General features: G+C 51.8%; 1 protein-coding gene across 3 annotated transcripts; it reads left to right on the top strand.

The window, feature by feature from the left end:
* kcnn3 (potassium intermediate/small conductance calcium-activated channel, subfamily N, member 3) lies at positions 1 to 19,978 on the top strand. 3 transcript variants are annotated; one of them, XM_088905009.1, is made up of 8 exons: positions 1 to 1,875; positions 8,865 to 8,960; positions 12,015 to 12,433; positions 12,719 to 12,860; positions 16,061 to 16,171; positions 16,959 to 17,086; positions 17,210 to 17,279; positions 18,154 to 19,978. In XM_088905009.1, exons 1-8 carry the CDS (start codon positions 994 to 996, stop codon positions 18,445 to 18,447), a joined length of 2,142 nt encoding a protein of 713 aa, XP_088761135.1. In that variant the 5' UTR covers positions 1 to 993; the 3' UTR covers positions 18,448 to 19,978. The 3 variants fall into 3 exon arrangements, with proteins under 3 accessions (XP_088761135.1, XP_088761137.1, XP_088761136.1); XM_088905011.1 differs by having other exon boundaries at positions 15 to 1,875; positions 12,719 to 12,870; XM_088905010.1 differs by lacking the exon at positions 8,865 to 8,960 and having other exon boundaries at positions 21 to 1,875.

The raw sequence follows: 19,978 nt of genomic DNA, 5'->3' as shown, positions 1-19,978 counted from the left end.
GCAGAGACGGAGACGGGAGACAGAGGCGGAGAGGAGCGCGAGCCCGGGCAGGCGGACCGAACGGGCTTCAGCTGGGCTTGCTCTCGCTCGCGCGCTCTAGCCGTTGGTCCCCACAGCGTCGCCGCCCGTGAGGCGCCGAGTCTCGGCAGCGGCGTCGGCCGGAGGCAGGGAAGCGGGCTCGCCGCAGCGGCAGCCGCCACCGCCTCGGATACAGCCATCCGCCCGGCGCGGCGAGGTGAAGGCGGACACACCGGCGCAGGTTTCGGTCCCACAAGCACCGAGCCGGGGCGGCGGAGGAGACGGAGGGATGCTGAGGACGACCCCCTGAGGAGCAGGAGCGGGGGAAGTGTGGATTCATCTTTTTTGGGGGGGAGGTCTTGATTCACAAGTGCGGCGGGAGAGACGGGGGGGGGGCGAGACCGGGGGATACCGGCCGGGTCCGAGCTGTGTGTGTGGAAGGTCGGGGGGCTCGGTCCGGTTCGGCCCTGGCGTGGCCTGTTGGACTGGGATCTGCGTTTCGGGATTGCTGAGGGTCTCACAGCATTAACACCCAGTCCACCGGGAGAGGAGTGGACAGAGGATAGGGAGTCAGAGAAAAGAGGAGTGGACAGAGCGAGGGAGGAGTGGACAGGGGACAAGGGGCCAGGGAGGAGTGGCAGTGGACAGAGGACAAGGGGCCAGAGAGAGGAGTGGACAGAGTCAGGGAGCAGTGGACGGGGGACGAGGGGCCAGAGAGAGGAGTGGACAGAGTCAGGGAGCAGGGGACAGGGGACGAGGGGCCAGAGAGAGGACAGAGGCTGGCAGAGGAAGGTGGCGGAGGAGGCGCGAGGCCGAGAGGGAGGCAGGAGGCAGGTGGGGGTCTGGCCCTAGCAGGCCGGGGGGGGTTAGGCCGTGACAGTATGAACCCTGACCTCTCCTCTTCAGTCGGGCCCCCCCCACACCCCCAGTCAGCGAGAGACTGAGTCCTCCCTGGCCCCCCCCCCCCCGTGTGCGATGGAGAGCCCCCCCTCGCTGGGGCCCAGCCTGCTGCGCGACTCGCTGTCCGTGGAGGAAGGGGGCGAGGAGGGCCCCCCCGCCTCCAGCCTGCTGGGCTGTTCCATGTTCTCCGGGCCGAACCACGCCAACCACGCGGGGGGAGCCCTGCTCATGGAGCGGCTGAACGGCACGCCCTCCCCCTCCCCCCCGGCGCTGCCGCCCTTCTCCGGCTCCGGCCGGCTCTCCGCCCAGCTGCCCCTCAGCCCCCAGCCGGCCGGCAACGCCCTGCGCCCCGGCGGCGCCTCGCGGCTGGGCAGCCAGCACAGCCTGAGCGAGCACTTCTGCCCCGCGCACTCCCCGTCCTTGGACCGGGACCGGGGGGGCTGCAAGCACCGGCAGGCCAGCCCGCTGGTGCACCGCCGGGACAGCAACCCCTTCACCGAGATCGCCATGAGCTCCTGCAAGTACGCCGGCGGCGTGATGAAGCCGCTGAGCCGGCTGAGCGCCTCGCGCCGGAACCTCATCGACTCCGACTCCGAGGCGCCGCCGCTCCAGGTTCCCCACGCGGCCGGGGGCGGGGGCGGGGGCGGGGCGGCGCAGTCCCTGGCCCCGCCCCCGGAGATCATCATCTCGTCCAAGGAGGAGCTGCGGCTGGGGCCCGGGGAGGGACCCCCGGCGTCCCCCTACCACCAGAACCACCAGGGCCCCCCGGCCGGCACCGGCACCTCGCGCCCCAAGGCCAGCAAGCGCAAGAACCAGAACATCGGCTACCGGCTCGGCCACCGGAGGGCGCTCTTCGAGAAGAGGAAGAGGCTCAGCGACTACGCGCTCATCTTCGGCATGTTCGGCATCGTCATCATGGTGATCGAGACCGAGCTGTCCTGGGGCGTCTACAGCAAGGTGAGCCGGGCGCCTGGCGCCGAGACAAAACCGAGACAGGGCTGGAGCTCTCGGTTTCTCTCGCTGTGTTTATCTCACCGCTCGTCTCTGCCTCCCTCCCTCCCAGGGCTCTTGGGAGTAATCAGAAGCAATTACCGCAGAGCACTGTACTTGTATGGCAAGAGGGGAGACGCATAATCACAACCGTGGTGCCGAGACGGAGGCAGGGGTCTATCGTCAGGCTGTTTCCTAGGCTGGCTGTGAATGTGAGCTTGTGTCAGCGTGTATCTGTGCTATCTGTGAGTGTGTGTTGGTGTATATCTGTGAGTGTGAGCTTGTGTCATTGTGTATCTGTGATTGTGAGCTTGTGTCATTGTGTATCTGTGAGTGTGAGCTTGTGTTACTGTGCATCTGTGAGTGTGAGCTTATGAATATCTGTACAGTTGTTATATGACTGTTGTTACTGTAGTTATAACACTGTTATTACTGTACTACTGTACTGTATTACTGTATACTGCATCAGTGTTACTGTTGTTACTGGATACTGCATACCAACCGTGATATAACGTGAATAACAACATGACCATATACAGTAAGCACATTAATAGTAATAAAATAACTAAAGTAACAACACTGTAATATACCCACAGGAACAACACAGCCATATAACCGCAATTACAGTGATATAATTACAGTAAAACATATGGTAACAAACTGCGAAATAGCTATAGTAGCAACAGTGATATATCTATAGTACTAATATTGTCATATAGCCACAGTAATAGCAATGATATAACCATAGTAATAACATTGTCATATAGCTAAAGTAACAACAGTGATATATCTTTAGTAATAACATTGTCACATAACCCCAGTAATAGCAATGATATAACCATAGAAATAACATTGTCATATAGCCGCAGTAATTGCAATGATATAACCATAGTAATAACATTGTCATATAGCCACATTAACAACCATATAGCCATATACAACACTGTGAAATAACTACAGCTACTACACTGTGATATAACTCTGAGGAGCCAGATCTGTCTTTGTCCAATTACTATATCCAGGTTGTGGTTACAAAGCCTGTTCTTTCTGTATCAGCTAGGTCTCTCTGTGTCCAGTTTCTGTATGCAGGCTGTAGACACTGAGCCTGTCCTCTCAGGATCAGCCAGGTCTCTCTGTGTCCAGTTTCTGTATGCAGGCTGTGGACACTGAGCCTGTACTTCGTCAAGTTTCTCTTTGCTGTCTCCTATTCTGGTCAGATGTTCCACTAGCGTGTGTTGTCTGTGTAGGGTCCTGTATCATTCCAGTTTGTGTTGTGTGTGTGTGTCCCAGTGGGTACGTTAGAGTGGTTGGGCTTGTGTTGTGACTTGTTTGATGTGTGACGTTTTATCAGTGCTGAGCTTTGTGTGGGTCTCTCTCTGTTCCCTCTCCCCCTGTCTCTCAGTTTCTCTCTCTCTGTTCGTCTCCTTCTCTCTCCCTCTCTCAGTTCGATTCAGTGAGCTTTACTGGCCTGACTGATTAATTTCAGTGTTGCCAAAGCAGTTGCAATTAACACAACATGTACAGATGTTTATAGTACAAACACATCGTAGGGCATTTACATACAACATACTGTACAATACAGAAAACTTTGTCTGTCTCTCTCTCTCCCTGCCTGTCCATCTCTGTCTCCCTGTCTGTCTATCTTTCCCTGCCTGTTTGTCTCTCTCTTCCTGTCCATCTCTCCCTCTCTCCCTGTCCGTCTCTCTCTTGTCCATCTCTCTCTCTCTCCCTGCCTGTCTCTCTCTTCCTCTCTTCTCTGCACTCCAGGCAGAGCTGTGCCTGCTGTTGTGGGTGGAGGGCCGGGGGTGGTGTATTAGAGGGAAAGGAAGCGAGGGAAAAACAAAGAGAGAGAAAGAAAGGGAATGGAAAGAGACAGAGGGACAGAAAAGAAACTCTGTTAAAAGAAAGTGATAAAAATAGATGGAAGGCAAACAGCCGAGGGCAGTCTGTCACCAGCTCGTCAGCCCAGCACAATGGCTGAGACAGAGCAGCGCCGTGATCGGAAAGACGTCCTGTCTGGACGAGAGGTTTCCCCAGCATCTCCCCTGCAGTGCTCCGGGAATCCTGAAAGAGGAATCCGGCTGGATCCTCCCTGTGGAGTAGTCCTGTAGCTGGGTGTTTGCAGGAGCCTGCATGGAAATTGTCTTTCTGCTCCACCAGTACTGTTTCCACAAGAGCTCTGTAGCCCAGTAACTGCTAGTAAAACTTGCCTAGCCTGCTGTGCACTGGGAGTCTGAGTGACAGCACAGTAAAACCTGGAGTGGATCAGACTGAGGTGTACTGGGAGTCTGAGTGACAGCACAGTAAAACCTGGAGTGGATCAGACTGCTGTGTACTGGGAGTCTGCCCATTAACAAAGTGCCTTAGCAGCTTACCACAACAGTTCTGCATAAAGTAAAATTTTACCTATAAGGTATTTACTAGAAGCTGTGTTGTTTATAGGAATCAAAGACAGTATGTCCTGCTTTGAAACCTCCTGGTCAAGATAGGCTTAGTGCATTGCTGCCTTTTTTTCACAGTAACGGTGGTGTTACTGTGGTGCTCTGGCACAGAGTGGGCCTCCTGGGTGGTGTAGTGGCATGTCATCCTGTTGAGAGCTTGGTGACAACGGGACTGCTGTCTCTCCCCGCCCCCTCGTCAGGGCGTGCAGACGTGTCTCCCTGCCCCGTGGAGCAGGTGCACGCACACGGGAGGGGGTTATATAGTCCTGGATCGCCTCTGGAAGTGGACAGCTGTAAAGAATTGGCTGGTGGTCACAGGAATTCCACGGATGTTCATGGGCAATAGAGTTACAGAGCTGTCTCGGGCAGTGGGAGCTCTGCAGGGAGTAGTGCTGGGGCGCACGGGGACAGCTGGGTTTCTGTTTCTGTGCACAAGGCCTCTCTGGGCCTGTCTAGTTTCCTTCCTCAGGCACACAGGTCCCCAGTCTGCCCTCCCAGAGCTGAGGTTCACCTGCATATAACATAATGATAAAATAATTCACTCTTCACCTCCCTCCTGCTGCTGTTACTACTGCCATTACTGTTACTGCTGCTGATACTACTGCCATTACTGTTACTGCTGCTGATACTACTGCCATCACTCTTACTGCAGCTGTTACTACTACTTTTACTGTTACTACTGCCATTACTGTTATTGCTGCTGTCACTACTGCCATTACTGTTACTGCTGTTGTTACTATTGCCAAACGCTTGCTGCTATATCTACTGCCATTACTATTACTGCTGCTGTTACTACTGCCGTTACTCTTGCTGCAGCTGTTACTACTGCCATTACTCTTCCTGCTGCTGTTACTGTTACTGCTGCTGTTACTACTGCCATTACTCTTACTGCTGCTGTTACTACTGCCATAACTGTTACTGCTGTTGTTACTACTGCCATTACTCTTAGTGCAGCTGTTACTACTGCCATCACTCTTACTGCTGCTGTTACTACTGCCATAACTGTTACTGTGGCTGTTACTACTGCCATTACTGTTACTACTGCCATTACTCTTAGTGCAGCTGTTACTACTGCCATCACTCTTACTGCTGCTGTTTTTACTGCCTTAACTGTTACTGCAGCTGTTACTACTGCCATTACTGTTACTGCAGCTGTTACTACAGGTATTACTCTTACTACTGCTGTCACTACTGCCATTACTGTTACTGCTGTTGTTACTATTGCCAAACGCTTGCTGCTATATCTACTGCCATTACTATTACTGCTGCTGTTACTACTGCCGTTACTCTTGCTGCAGCTGTTACTACTGCCATTACTGTTACTGCTGCTGATACTACTGCCATTACTGTTACTGCTGCTGTTACTACTGCCATAACTGTTACTGCTGTTGTTACTACTGCCATTACTGTTACTGCTGCTGTTTCTACTGCCTTAACTGTTACTGCAGCTGTTACTACTGCCATTACTGTTACTGTAGCTTTTACTACTGCTGTTACTACTGCCATTATTCTTAGTGCTGCTGTTACTACTGCTGTTGCTGTTACTATTGCCATTAATATTACTGATGCTGCTGTTACTACTGCCATTACTCTTACTTCTGCAGTTACTACTGGTATTATTTTTACTGCAGCTGTTACTACTGCCATTAAGCTTACTGCAACTGTTACTGTTGCCATTACTGTTACTGTTGCTGTTACTACTACTATTGCTGTTACTGCTGCTGTTACTATTGCTATTACTGTTACTGCTGCTGTTACTACTACCATTACTGTTACTGCTGCTGTTACTACTGCCATTACTGTTACTACAGGTGTTAAAATTGCTATTACTCTTGCTGCAGCTGTTACTACTGCCATTACTCTTCCTGCTGCTGTTACTGTTACTGCTGCTGTTACTACTGCCATTACTCTTACTGCAGCTGTTACTACTGCCGTTACTCTTCCTGCTGCTGTTACTGCTGCCATTACTGTTACTGCTGCTCTCACTACTGCCATAACTGTAGCTGTTACTATTGCTATTACTCTTACTGTTGCTGTTACTACTGGTATTATTCTTACTGCTATTACTCTTAGTAATGCCACAAATGTCTGTTTCCATGTACTTCTCTCCTCTCCTATCTGTCTATCTGTGTGTCCCTGGTCCTGACTGACTCCTCTTCTGTCTGTCACTCTTTGTGTCCTCCTCTTCTTTTCGTTTCTGTCCCTGTACCCTCCCCTCCTGTCTGTCTCTGTCCCTGTGTCCTGTCTGTGTCTCTGTCCCTGTACCCTCCTCCTCTGTCCGTGTCTCTGTCCCTGTACCCTCCCCTCCTGTCTGTCTCTGTCCCTCTGTAGCCGTCCCGTCTGCCCCTGGTCTATATTAAAACCTCTCAGCTGCTGGTCCTCAGAAATGTCAGGTTCATTCACAACTGTGCGCCCCTCCCCAGTTCTGGGGAGACCTTTCCTGAAATAAGAAGCCGGAAAGCACCACATGTAGAGGAATGAGATCGGAGTGGGTGCGTGCATCTCAAAATAACACCGCGGAGTCCCAGACACGCCTAAGGGCTGTGTCCCCTTCTGCCCCCTGAATTTCCTGCAGGGAATAAACTGCCCCACTGCCCTGTGGGAAATGCCACACTGATGATTTTCTTTAAATCCCAGCTGGCACTTCGACAGTCCCACAGCGTGCGTTTTGTTCTGATGTCCGCACATACCTCAGAGGCCACAGTGTGAAAGGCCAAAGTCAAGCTGCTGCAGAGTTTCCACACCCTCTCTCAGCAGCCAGGCCCCGCAGGGCTCAGCCAACTTGGAGGGCTGGGACTCAGCGGGACCAGTGTGACAGAAATGCCCAGCTGTCTTCCTTCCATCTGACTGCTGCTTTGCTCTCATCGCCCTCTGGCATTTAGTGTGGGAACCGTAATCTGGAGACACATGTGAACTGGACTGTGTCTTTACAGTGACTCTACAGCTCTGATGATGATGAAGGAGTGTGAATGTGAAGATACAGAGGAGCTGGACTAAGTGTCTTTACAGTGACTCTACAGCTCTGATGATGATGAAGGAGTGTTCATGTGAAGATACAGAGGAGCTGGACTGAGTGTCTGTACAGTGACTCTCCAGCTCTGATGATGATGAAGGAGTGTTCATGTGAAGATACAGAGGAGCTGGACTGAGTGTCTGTACAGTGACTCTACAGCTCTGATGATGATGAAGGAGTGTTCATGTGAAGATACAGAGGAGCTGGACTGAGTGTCTGTACAGTGACTCTACAGCTCTGATGATGATGAAGGAGTGTTCATGTGAAGATACAGAGGAGCTGGACTGAGTGTCTTTACAGTGACTCTACAGCTCTGATGATGATGAAGGAGTGTTCATGTGAAGATGCAGAGGAGCTGGACTGAGTGTCTGTACAGTGACTCTACAGCTCTGATGATGATGAAGGAGTGTTCATGTGAAGATGCAGAGGAGCTGGACTGAGTGTCTGTACAGTTACTCTACAGCTCTGATGATGATGGAGTGTTGATCTAGTGGTTTTTCACAGTGGCTTCTATGAAGATGCTGTAAAGGTCACCTCACCAGGTCAGACAGACAGCTGCCTTGTATGACCTTGGTGCTAATGGCTCCCCAGTCTCCAATCTCCCCTCACCGTTTATGAGTGCAGTTAATAATTCAGACTGTGCGCTGATAGAGCCATTAACTATCACTCCTCTCTCTCTGCCCTGTTTCTTCATGTGTTTCCAGCTCTTGTCCAGTCTCCTTTTCTCCTGTCCCAGTCTCTCTCTCCCATCTGCCTGTCTCTCCCCTGTCAGGAGTGCTGTGACTGTGCAGGGTGTGTGTGATGTTTGTGTGCAGTTCAATTCCTGTTGCTGCTTGAGTACATCCTTAGAAACAGGAAGTATCCATGCTGTGCCCCCTCCCAACCGGACAGCCTGGTGGGATCTGACCTCTGCGAGCCCCCCCCCCCCGCCCCCATCAGGAATCCTGGAGGATAATCTTGGTCAGAGGCATTCCCATTGGAAACCTTGGCAACCACCATGTTTACAAATTGCCCTGACAACTGTTGTCATGCAAACACACTGACCCTCTGGCCTCTATACCTCCCCACCTTCTCCCAGCTGCCCACTGCCCCACCCAGGCTGTGGCGTTAAGAGACTGCTGGGTCCTGTAGGTGTGACAAGGGGTTGCGGGTTCAAGTCCCACTACTGACTCTGTGGGTCCTGTAGGTGTGACAGTGGGTCGTGGGTTCGAGTCCCAGTACTGACTCTGTGGGTCCTGTAGGTGTGACAGCGGGTTGCGGGTTCGAGTCCCAGTACTGACTCTGTGGGTCCTGTAGGTATGAGAATGGGTCGTGGGTTCGAATCTCCAGCCAGCCCTGTTATACCAGATGTCCACTGGAGGGCTAATCAGTGATGGGCTATAGGTCAGTGTCCCACCCAGGGGGCGCTGTGCTCTTGGTGTGTTTAAGAGCTCCACACTCAGGACAGGACTGGAGGCTGGGCAGAGGCGTGACGCTGACTGTGTGCCTGTGTGTCTCCTCAGAGCTCCATGTATTCCCTGGCACTGAAGTGTCTCATCAGCCTTTCCACTGTAATTCTGCTGGGGCTCATCATTGCCTACCACGCCCGGGAAGTGCAGGTGAGAGACCGCGGCAGCACAGACACGGACACACTGACACACTGACAGGTACCAGCACCTCATGGGAGACTTGCAGTGCGCAGCTGTCTGTTCCACTCCAGCTTTTAGAGTGCTGTCAGACTCCCAGTGCACAGCTGTCTGATCCACTCCAGCTTTTACAGTGCTGTCAGTCAGACTCCCAGTGCACAGCAGTCTGATCCACTCCAGCTTTTACAGTGCTGTCAGTCAGACTCCCAGTGCACAGCAGTCTGATCCACTCCAGCTTTTACAATGATGTTAAACAGACTCACAATGCACAGCATTCTGATCCTCCACAGCTCTTACAGCAGAAGTGCAGCACTGGGTTTGCTTTGTGCTGGCTGACTGTCACACTGTGATGCAATTAGGGGATTTTCCCCACTCCGCTAGTTCTGGCAGTAATACCCTCTCTCCTCCTGAGTTTATCTCCCTGCTTTAATTCTCTGTGATTAAATTAGCATCGGGGATCGCATGCTGTCAGTTCAATAAACCATCAGCCTTCTTCCCACCATTTCTTTTATTCCTGTACACACTTTTCTGATATTTAATTCGGGAGAGGAATTAATTTCTCAGCCTGGCTGAGAGATGAAGATTAAAATATTAGGAACAGCAACATCTCATTACCAACATCAGCCAGCTAGAAACTAGACTATATCTGTATCTTCCATTCTCTTCTTGCATCTGTCCATTTCTCTTCTGTCTCTTCTCTTTCCACTCTCTCTTCTCTCCTCTCTTCATCTTCTCTTCCCTCTCTCTCTATATCTTCTCTCGTCCTCAGGTGAACTGCAATAGGAGTGTGCCAGCCTATGTACCCTTTCCAGCCTGCAACACTTTGCCAGTGTTTGTGGTTGTGTGCTCATGTGTGTTGGGCTGTCTGTGTCTGTGTATTCCAGTGTTTGCCAGGCTGTGCCAGTGTTGCAGTCTTTGTGTCAGTTTGTACCATTGCGTATGCTGGACTGTGCTGATGCCAAGCTTTGACATTATGTGTCAGTGTCTGTGCCAGCCTGAGCCAGTGGGTGGTCCAGTATGCCAGTATGTGTCCCACTGTTAGTCAGTGTCTGTGCCAGGCTGTGCCAGTGTCGTCCTAGCATTTGTCAGTGTGTGTGCCAGTCTTTCAGTGTCTGTGCCAGTCTGTATCAATGTGTATTCCAGTCTGCAGTGTCTGTACCAGGCTGTACCAGTGTGTGCTCCAGTCTGTGTCAGTGTGTGCTCCTCTCTGTGTCAGTGTGTGCTCCTGTCTGTGTCAGTGTGTGCTCCAGTCTTTGTCTGTGTCAGTGTGTCCTCTAGTCTGTGTCAGTGTGTGCTCCAGTCTGTGTCAGTTGTTCCAGGCTGTGCCAGGGCTTTGTGGCCAGCCCAGTGCAGCTCTATTAATGATTCACTCTGGGTTATGGATGGGAAGTCATTGCTGGCAGCTGGGCGCGATCAGACTAACGACCTTTCCTAATGGAATTTAATAATTGATCAGGGAATGGGTGGAGGAGGGGGCCTCACATCACAGAGCCATCTCCGGGCCCCGCAGAGACCCCTGAAGAGCAGATTAACACTCCTCTCAGGCAGGCTTGTCAACCTCATTACTGTCATCAATCGTCTTAAATAATTCACTTCCTCAACAATCTTTAAAATACCACACCTGTCTGCCAGCGCCCATAGCCCTGACAGTGTGCTGTGCTGAAACTATGGTAAAAGTGCAGAAAGCAAGGTAAAAGTAGACAGTAATGAGCAAGAAGTAGCAAATTAACATTCCATCATCAATAACTATAAAGGCTCTCAGTCCAGCTCATCTGTATCTTCACACTAACACTCCTTCATCATCATCAGAGCTGTAGAGTCACTGTAAAGACACTCAGTCCAGCTCCTCTGTATCTTCACATGAACACTCCATCATCATCAGAGCTGTAGAGTAACTGTACAGACACTCAGTCCAGCTCCTCTGTATCTTCACACTAACACTCCTTCATCATCATCAGAGCTGGAGAGGAACTGTACAGACACTCAGTCCAGCTTGTCTGTAGCAGTCATATTTGTAGATTAATTGAAGTTGTTCAGCTGTAGAGTCAGTGAGAGGGGAATCAGGGGGAGACAGTTTCTCTGCTTCTGCTCTTTCTCATCTATCACTCTTTCTTCCTCTTTCATTGCCTCCTCTCTCTCCCTCACCCTGTTTCCTCTGTTTTACAGCCAGACGAACCCAGTGGGCCCAGTGGCCTCCTCTTGTGTGTAAGCTGTCTGGTGTTGTCACTTTCTCCCCTCTCTCCGGCTCTCCCTGCCTCCCTCTCCCTGGCTCTCACTGGGGACACTAATTAGGCTTGGACCCTCTTTGATGTTGTCGCCTAGGCAACAGTCACAGTGACGATGCTGGGTCAGGAAACAGTTTTAGGAAATGAGGGATTTGTATACTCTAACACACACACTGACACACAGTGGCACACACACTGACACTGGCACAGCTTTTACTGACGTACAGTGGCACACACACTGACACTGGCACACACTGACACACAGTGGCACACACACTGACACTGGCACACACTGACACACAGTGGCACACACACACTGACACTGATACTGATACTGACACACAGTGGCACACACACACTGACACTGATACTGACACACAGTGGCACACACACACTGACAGTGGCACAGACTGATACTGACACACACTGGCACACACTCACTGACATGCACACTCTGACACGCAGATACACACACGGTGGTAAACATGCTCAGTGGCACTCACTAATGGCGATAAACATAGCCTGGCACTCACTGACACTGGCACACACTCACTCACTGACCACACAGACGCACACAGTGACTCGCACTCACTGGCGCACACACTCCCTCTTCCTTTCTCAGCCCATGTCCGATGTCTGTTAAAAGGCTGTGTCGTGTAGCTGCCAGTGTGGTTTCCTCAGGGCCAGTAACAGAAGTAAGACTGTAGTTTGTCTACAGCTTCCTGCTCCACTCACCTGAAGAGGAGTTTCCCTGCCAAAGTGATGTCATCTTTCCCTCTGTCTCACTGCCCCGCCCCATCAGCTGTTCGTCATTGACAACGGCGCGGACGACTGGCGCATCGCCATGACAACGGAGCGCATCCTCAGCATCGCGCTGGAGCTGCTGGTGTCAGCTATCCACCCAGTGCCGGGCGAGTACAAGTTCCACTGGCGCGCCCGCCTGGCCTTCTCCTACACGCCCTCGGTGGCGGAGGCAGACGTGGACATCGTGCTGTCCATCCCCATGTTCCTGCGACTGTACCTCATCGCCCGCGTCATGCTGCTGCACAGCAAGCTGTTCACCGACGCCTCCTCCCGCAGCATCGGCGCCCTCAACAAGATCAACTTCAACACCCGCTTCGTCATGAAGACCCTCATGACCATCTGCCCCGGGACCGTGCTGCTGGTCTTCAGCATCTCCCTGTGGATCATCGCCGCCTGGACGGTCCGCGTGTGTGAGAGGTGGGAGGGGAGAGAGGGGTGAGGGAGGGGGGAGAGAGAGGGGGTGAGGAATGAGGGAGGGGGGAGAGAGGGGTGAGGAATGAGGGAGGGGGAAGAGAGGGGGTGAGGAGGGAAAGGGGAGAGGGGATGGGGGAGATAGGGAGTAGAGGAGTGAAGAGAGAGAGGAAGAGAAGAAGGAGAGAGGGAAGAAGAGGGAGAAAGAGAGAGGGAAAGAGAAAGTGGAGACAGCAGGAGGAAGAGAAGAAGAAAGTAATGAAGTAATAGCACACTCCCTCTCTCTCTCAGGTACCACGATGCCCAGGACGTCACCAGCAACTTCCTGGGTGCCATGTGGCTGATCTCCATCACCTTTCTGTCCATCGGCTATGGAGACATGGTCCCCCACACCTACTGTGGCAAAGGGGTCTGTCTGCTGACCGGCATCATGGTGAGAGAGAGTGAGCACTGCCTGCCATCTCTCTTTCTGCCCCCCCCCACCTCTCACTGCTGTCTCTGACATCATGGCATGCTGTGAACCCCTAACCTCTCACCTCTCACCCTTCACCTCCCACCCCTCACCTGTCAACGTTCAGCTCCCATCCCCCTCCTTCCAGCCTTAACCCCTCACCCTTCTCCTCAAACCTTATCCCTCACCTCCCACCGCCCACTCCTCACCCTTCACCCCTGACCTCTCATTTCTTACCCTTCACCTCCCACCCCTCACCTGTCACCCTTCACCTTTCAACTCTCACTCTTCACTCCTCACCATTCACCTGCCACCCCTCACCTGTCACCCTTCACCTCTCTACTCTCACTCTTCACTCCTCACCCTTCACCTCCCACCCCTCACCTGTCAACCTTCACCTCCCACCCCCCACTCCTCACCCTTCACCCCTGACCTCTCACTTCTCACCCTTCACCTCCCACCCCTCACCTGTCACCGTTCAGCTCCCATCCCTCTCCTTCCAGCCCTAACCCCTCACCCTTCTCCTCAAACCTCTTATCCCTCACCTCCTACCTCCCACCCCTCACCTGTCACCTTTCACCTCCCACCCCTCACCTGTCACCCTTCACCTTTCAACTCTCACTCTTCACTCCTCACCATTCACCTGCCACCCTACAGCTACCATCCCTCTCCTTCCAGCCCTAACCCCTCACCCTTCTCCTCAAACCTCTTATCCCTCAACTCCCACCCCCCACTCCTCACCCTTCACCCCTGACCTCTCACTTCTCACCCTTCACCTCCCACCCCTCACCTGTCACCCTTCACCTCCCACCCCTCACCTGCCACCGTTCAGCTCCCATCCCTCACTTGTCACCCTTCACCCCTCACCTGCCACCGTTCAGCTCCCATCCCTCTCCTTCCAGCCCTAACCCCTCACCCTTCTCCTCAAACCTCTTATCCCTCACCTCCCACCCCTCACCTGTCACCCTTCACCTCTCTACTCTCACTCTTCACTCCTCACCCTTCACCTCCCACCCCTCACCTGCAACCGTTTAGCTCCCATCCCTCTCCTTCCAGCCCTAACCCCTCACCCTTCTCCTCAAACCTCTTATCCCTCAACTCCCACCCCTCACCTCCTTTCATTGTGTGGGAATGTGTGTGCCAGTAATTTCAGTGCATTGAACACTTTCTGTTAAGAGCCTCTCATCAGCCCCATCTGACTCACGTCCTCTCAAGGATGGAGAGGGAGGGAGGGAGGGTGATGGAGCTGTGACGAAAGCTCGCATTTCTTTGGAAACTCCATCGCAAACACCTTCTATAGGTGCCATTCTTGACTTTGTTGCCCTGGCAACGGCGCAGGCTGGAGCACTCTGCTGGAATGTGCTATTGTGCTGGCGGCGGGAGGGAGGGGGCCGGAGACAGAGAGGGAATAATATTTTACTTTTATCTATCTGCATATTTATTCGGATCTGAAATAACCAGAACGGATGGTGAGCACTGGCTGCTGTTTGAGCAGTATTTCCAGACAGAACCAGCCATCATAATTACTCCTATTATCACTGTTCCTGAAACTGCTGTCTCTCCTACTCCGTCTGTCTCTGTCTGGGCTGTATTTATCTGTTATTACCATCCTAAAAATTAACATCACGCACTCTAAACGAGCTAGCGCGTTAATTACAGTACCCCCCACACAAATTCACAGTGAGGCTGACTGAGGTCTCCTCGTTAGCACAGACACTGATTACTGTAATGGAGGCAGCTGTTAATTGTCTAATGACTGTTGAGTGTCATGTCTACGAGAGCACCTGTCCTACACAGGCAGGCACAGACAGACAAAAAATAGACAGATAGGCAGATAAAGAGGTGGACAGACAGGTGTGAGGGGTTTGCAGTAGTGTACAGACAGTAGTGTACAGATGGACACAGACAGGTGTGAGGAGTTTGCAGTAGTGTACAGACAGTAGTGTACAGATGGACACAGACAGGTGTGAGTGGTTTACAGTAGTGTACAGATGGACACAGACAGATGTGAGTGGTTTACAGTAGTGTTCAGATGGACACAGACAGGTGTGAGGAGTTTGCAGTAGTGTACAGACAGTAGTGTACAGATGGACACAGACAGATGTGAGTGGTTTACAGTAGTGTTCAGATGGACACAGACAGGTGTGAGGAGTTTGCAGTAGTGTACAGACAGTAGTGTACAGATGGACACATACAGGTATGAGTGATTTGCAGTAGTGTACAGACAGTAGTGTACAGATGGACACAAACAGACAGGTGTGAGTGGTTTACAGTAGTGTTCAGATGGACACTGACAGGTGTGAGGGATTTGCAGTAGTGTTCAGACAGTAGTGTACAGATGGACACATACAGGTATGAGTGATTTGCAGTAGTGTACAGACAGTAGTGTACAGATGGACACAGACAGGTGTGAGTGGTTTACAGTAGTGTTCAGATGGACACAGACAGGTGTGAGGAGTTTGCAGTAGTGTACAGACAATAGTGTACAGATGGACACAGACAGATGTGAGTGGTTTACAGTAGTGTTCAGATGGACACAGACAGGTGTGAGGAGTTTGCAGTAGTGTACAGACAGTAGTGTACAGATGGACACATACAGGTATGAGTGATTTGCAGTAGTGTACAGACAGTAGTGTACAGATGGACACAGACAGGTGTGAGGGATTTGCAGTAGTGTTCAGATGGACACAGACAGATGTAAGGGGTTTGCAGTAGTGTACAGATGGACACAGACAGGTGTGAGGGGTTTGCAGTAGTGTTCAGATGGACACAGACAGACAGGTGTCAGACAGACAGACAGGTTTAGCAGGGTGGGCTTGAAATGGTATTTCAAGCCCACCCTTGAAATACAACCAGACATAGACAGCAGTTTCAATAACAGCAACACTTTGACATTGTGCTGATCTCCAACTGCCAGCATTCTCTATCATCTGTTTCACAATTACATTTGATTTTTAAGCCTCAGTCACATGACTGTTGCTAATGAGCTTTCTGTCTGTTTCAGTTTAATTACTGACAGAATCTCTCTCTCTTCCTCTCTCTCTCTGTTATAGGGGTATTTTCTGGGTACTGACCTCCTCTCTCTCTGTGTGTTAGGAGTGTTTTCTGGGTACTGACCTCCTCTCTCTGTGTGTTAGGAGTGTTTTCTGGGTACTGACCTCCTCTCTGTTTCTGGCTCTCAGGGTGCAGGCTGCACAGCTCTGGTAGTAGCAGTGGTGGCCCGGAAACTGGAACTGACCAAGGCAGAGAAGCATGTCCACAATTTCATGATGGACACACAGCTTACCAAGAGGGTGAGGAAAGTAGGCCTAAAAATTAAGTAGGATCAGTAGGGGCTGTGTTGGGTTAGAACGGGCCGTGTAGGTTCAGTAGTGACTGTGTAGCCTCAGCAGTGTGCGAGTAGGATCAGCAGTGTGTGTGTAAGACCAGCAGTGTGTGTGTGAGGCAGTGTGTGTGTAGGACCAGAAGTGTGTGTGTGAGGCAGTGTGTGTGTAGGACCAGCAGTGTGTGTGTGTGAGGCAGTGTGTGTGTGTAGGACCGGCAGTGTGTGTGTAGGACCGGCAGTGTGTGTGTGAAGCAGTGTGTGTGTAGGACCAGCAGTGTGTGTGTGTGAGGCAGTGTGTGTGTAGGACCGGCAGTGTGTGTGTAGGACCGGCAGTGTGTGTGTGAAGCAGTGTGTGTGTAGGACCAGCAGTGTGTGTGAGGCAGTGTGTGTGTAGGACCAGCAGTGTGTGTGTGAGGCAGTGTGTGTGTAGGACCGGCAGTGTGTGTGTGAGGCAGTGTGTGTATAGGACCGGCAGTGTGTGTGTGTGAGGCAGTGTGTGTGTGTAGGACCGGCAGTGTGTGTGTGAAGCAGTGTGTGTGTAGGACCAGCAGTGTGTGTGTGAGGCAGTGTGTGTGTGAGGCAGTGTGTGTGTAGGACCGGCAGTGTGTGTGAGGCAGTGTGTTTGAAGCAGTGTGTGTGTAGGACCGGCAGTGTGTGTGTGTGAGGCAGTGTGTGTGCAGGACTGGCAGTGTGTGTGTGTGAGGCAGTGTGTGTGTGAGGCAGTGTGTGTCTGACTGTTGCTGTGTTTGGCCCAGATCAAGAACGCAGCTGCCAACGTGCTCCGGGAGACCTGGCTCATCTACAGACACACCCGGCTGGCCAAGAGGATCGACCATGCCCGCGTGCGCAAGCACCAGCGCAAGTTCCTGCAGGCCATCCACCAGTGAGTCACTCGCACCCGACACTGGAGCCCCGAAACTGGGCTCGATTACAGGAGTCCCCCAAACCAGGACAAGTGAGTGCGGCTCTGGATGGTTTCTTAAGGATGTCTCTCTTCCTCCTCCAGGCTGCGCAGCGTGAAGATGGAGCAGAGAAAGCTCAGCGATCAGGCCAACACCCTTGTGGATCTGTCCAAGGTAACCCCCCCGGGCCAGAGCTCCCCCTGCTGGCTCCTGCTGCACAGCGCGCCGGAGCTCCACCATTCCTTCTCTCTCTGGACGCCCCCTCCCCTCTCTCCGTGTTTCCCAGAGAGACGGAATCCCTCTCTCGCTGGCTCACGCTGTGGGAATGAGTCTGTTTCTCTCCGCAGCCCAGAGACGGAGGGAGGGAGGGAGACTTCATCGGCTCCCCCCCATTCCCCTCCTCCCCCTCTCCCCCTTCTCCTCGTCAGTCACACTGTGCTGCCTGTCTCCCTCTCCTGGGTCTGGCAGGGATGAGCCCCTCTCCTTGTGTACTCGGGGCGCTTTGGTTCTGTAATTACCCCCCTGCCCCCCTCCCTCACATGATTCCGCTGTTTCTAGGGTGGCCTGCCAGTTTCCCTGGCTTCAGGTCGCCTAGCAACCAGAACAAGTGTTAGAGCTGGCACTTGTGTTAGAGTGAGAGAGAGGGAGGAGAGTGTGTGACAGTCTTGCATTGTTAATAGTGCGTCAGGGTGTGTGTCTGTATATCTGTATACAATGTGTGTCTGCAGTAGGAGCCTGTGTCCAGTGTGTGTGTGTCTGCAGTAGGAGCCTGTGTCCAGTGTGTGTGTGTCTGCAGTAGGAGCCTGTGTCCAGTGTGTGTGTCTGCAGTAGGAGCCTGTGTCCAGTGTGTGTGTGTCTGCAGTAGGAGCCTGTGTCCAGTGTGTGTGTGTCTGCAGTAGGAGCCTGTGTCCAGTGTGTGTGTGTCTGCAGTAGGAGCCTGTGTCCAGTGTGTGTGTGTCTGCAGTAGGAGCCTGTGTCCAGTGTGTGTGTCTGCAGTCTTCTCTCCTGACCTCCTGACCTCCTCCCCTCCTCTCGCGCCTCGTCCCAGATGCAGAGCGTGATGTATGACCTCATCACGGAGCTGAATGACCGCAGCGAGGACCTGGAGAAGCAGATCGTCAGCCTGGAGAGCAAGCTGGAGCAGCTGACCGCTGGCTTCTCTGCCCTGCCAGCCCAGATCGGCGACACACTGACTGCCCAGCACGCTCTGCTGCTCCGCGTGCTGTCCGAGAGACACCCCCGCGCCCCTGCGCCGGGACCCCTGCCACGACCCCCCTCCTCCGACAGCCCCCTGGACTCTGCCTCCCTGCCCAGCCCGTATACCAGCTCTTCCAGCTGCTGAGAGGAGGGGCGAGAGGGGGAAAGGCTATAGCAGTCTGCATCCTGATCACTAGTTATTAATAATCATTAATATAAAAAATTCATACTTTTTATTAATAATTCTTAATAACTAAAGCAGCAAAGGTAAGGATGATGATAAAGGTGCTGGAAGCAGTCTCTCCCTTTGTCAGACATGTGCACAGCACATTTCCCTTTAAGAGCTGTGACCAATATGAACTAGTGCCATACTCTACAGTCCTTTACACTCTAGAGACACTACATTCTGTACTCTCTGGACACAATCTCAACACTCTGTACACTCTAGACACAATCTAGACACACTACAGTCTACACTCTAGACACAATGAAGACGCACTACAGTTTGTACACTCTAGACAGTCTAGACACACTACAGTCTGTACACTGTAGACGACGCACTACAGTTTACACTCTAGACACAATGAAGACGCACTACAGTCTGTACACTAGACACAATCTAGACACTCTATAGTCTAGACACTAGTCTGTACACTCTAGACACAATCTAGAAACTACAGTGTACACTCTAGACACTACAGTCTGTACACTGCAGACACAATCTAGACACTCGAGACGCAGTCTAGGCACACTACACTTACAGACACTCTCAACACTCTAGCTCTATAGACATTCTAAACTATAGTCTATCCTCAGTCTAAATACTCTATACACTCTCTGTACACCCTTTGCACTATAGAGAATTTATTCTTTATACACATGCAACAATCTGCACAGTACATATCCTGATCAGTCTACACAGTTTGGACATTGAAGTCTATTTAGTCTCTACGCACCCTAGACATGCTCTATACACCTTTCTCTAGACACACTACACACTGTGGTACTGTACACAGGGTAAACGCACAGTACAGTGCAGTAACGTCCTGTGAGATGGTGGTAAAAGTGCAATGCAATGCAGTAAAAGTGCAGGGGCTGTGGTGCAGTAAACCCTGATACGCACTGTCAGGCCAGAAAACAATGGAATCTGCGCAGCTCTCGTAATCAGTTGTCACAGAGCCACTGCCTCCCTGCAGCCTGTCTCTAGTGCCCTAGAGCAGACGAGCACCGACTCAGGGGGGAGAGGGGAGGCCTCTGAGGTGCTCTGCAGCATCACGATGTCCTGGGAAACATTACAGCTGCTGTTTGCAAGGAAGAGGGAAAAAGTACTGGAAAATAACCAACTTCTAACGGGACGAACTCGGCTCATTTTAATCATTTTAAGGCGAGTCAGCGAGGAGCTACAGGGACAGACTGTGAAACAGCGCCCTCTGGTGTGCGAATATCTAACTCCTGCCTGGAACTGGCCAATAGCTTTGTAATGATCTTTTTTACTCAATATTATTACGATTGTAGGTAATATTACTATTCTTCTTATTATTAATAATAATAGTAATAATGATGATAATGACAAATAACTAAATGAGAAAATATCAAGTTTTAAGTTTTACATTATTTTCTAATCTGTTCTAATTTTTATTTTAACAGAGAAAAATAAAGTATATATCTATATATTA

Source organism: Atractosteus spatula, chromosome 25 (genome assembly GCF_055471065.1).
Source record: "Atractosteus spatula isolate fAtrSpa1 chromosome 25, fAtrSpa1.hap1, whole genome shotgun sequence".
Taxonomy (NCBI): domain Eukaryota; kingdom Metazoa; phylum Chordata; class Actinopteri; order Semionotiformes; family Lepisosteidae; genus Atractosteus; species Atractosteus spatula.
Note: the sequence above shows the minus strand (reverse complement) of the source record. Positions and strands in the feature narration are given on the sequence as shown.

Excerpts from the sequence above, each read along its gene's own strand:
- kcnn3 (XM_088905009.1), top strand. The coding sequence starts at position 994 with ATGGAGAGCCCCCCCTCGCTGGGGCCCAGCCTGCTGCGCGACTCGCTG. Across the intron at positions 12,434-12,718 it reads ACGGTCCGCGTGTGTGAGAG|GTACCACGATGCCCAGGACG; the intron begins GTGGGAGGGGAG and ends TCTCTCTCTCAG. Across the intron at positions 17,280-18,153 it reads CCCTTGTGGATCTGTCCAAG|ATGCAGAGCGTGATGTATGA; the intron begins GTAACCCCCCCG and ends GCCTCGTCCCAG.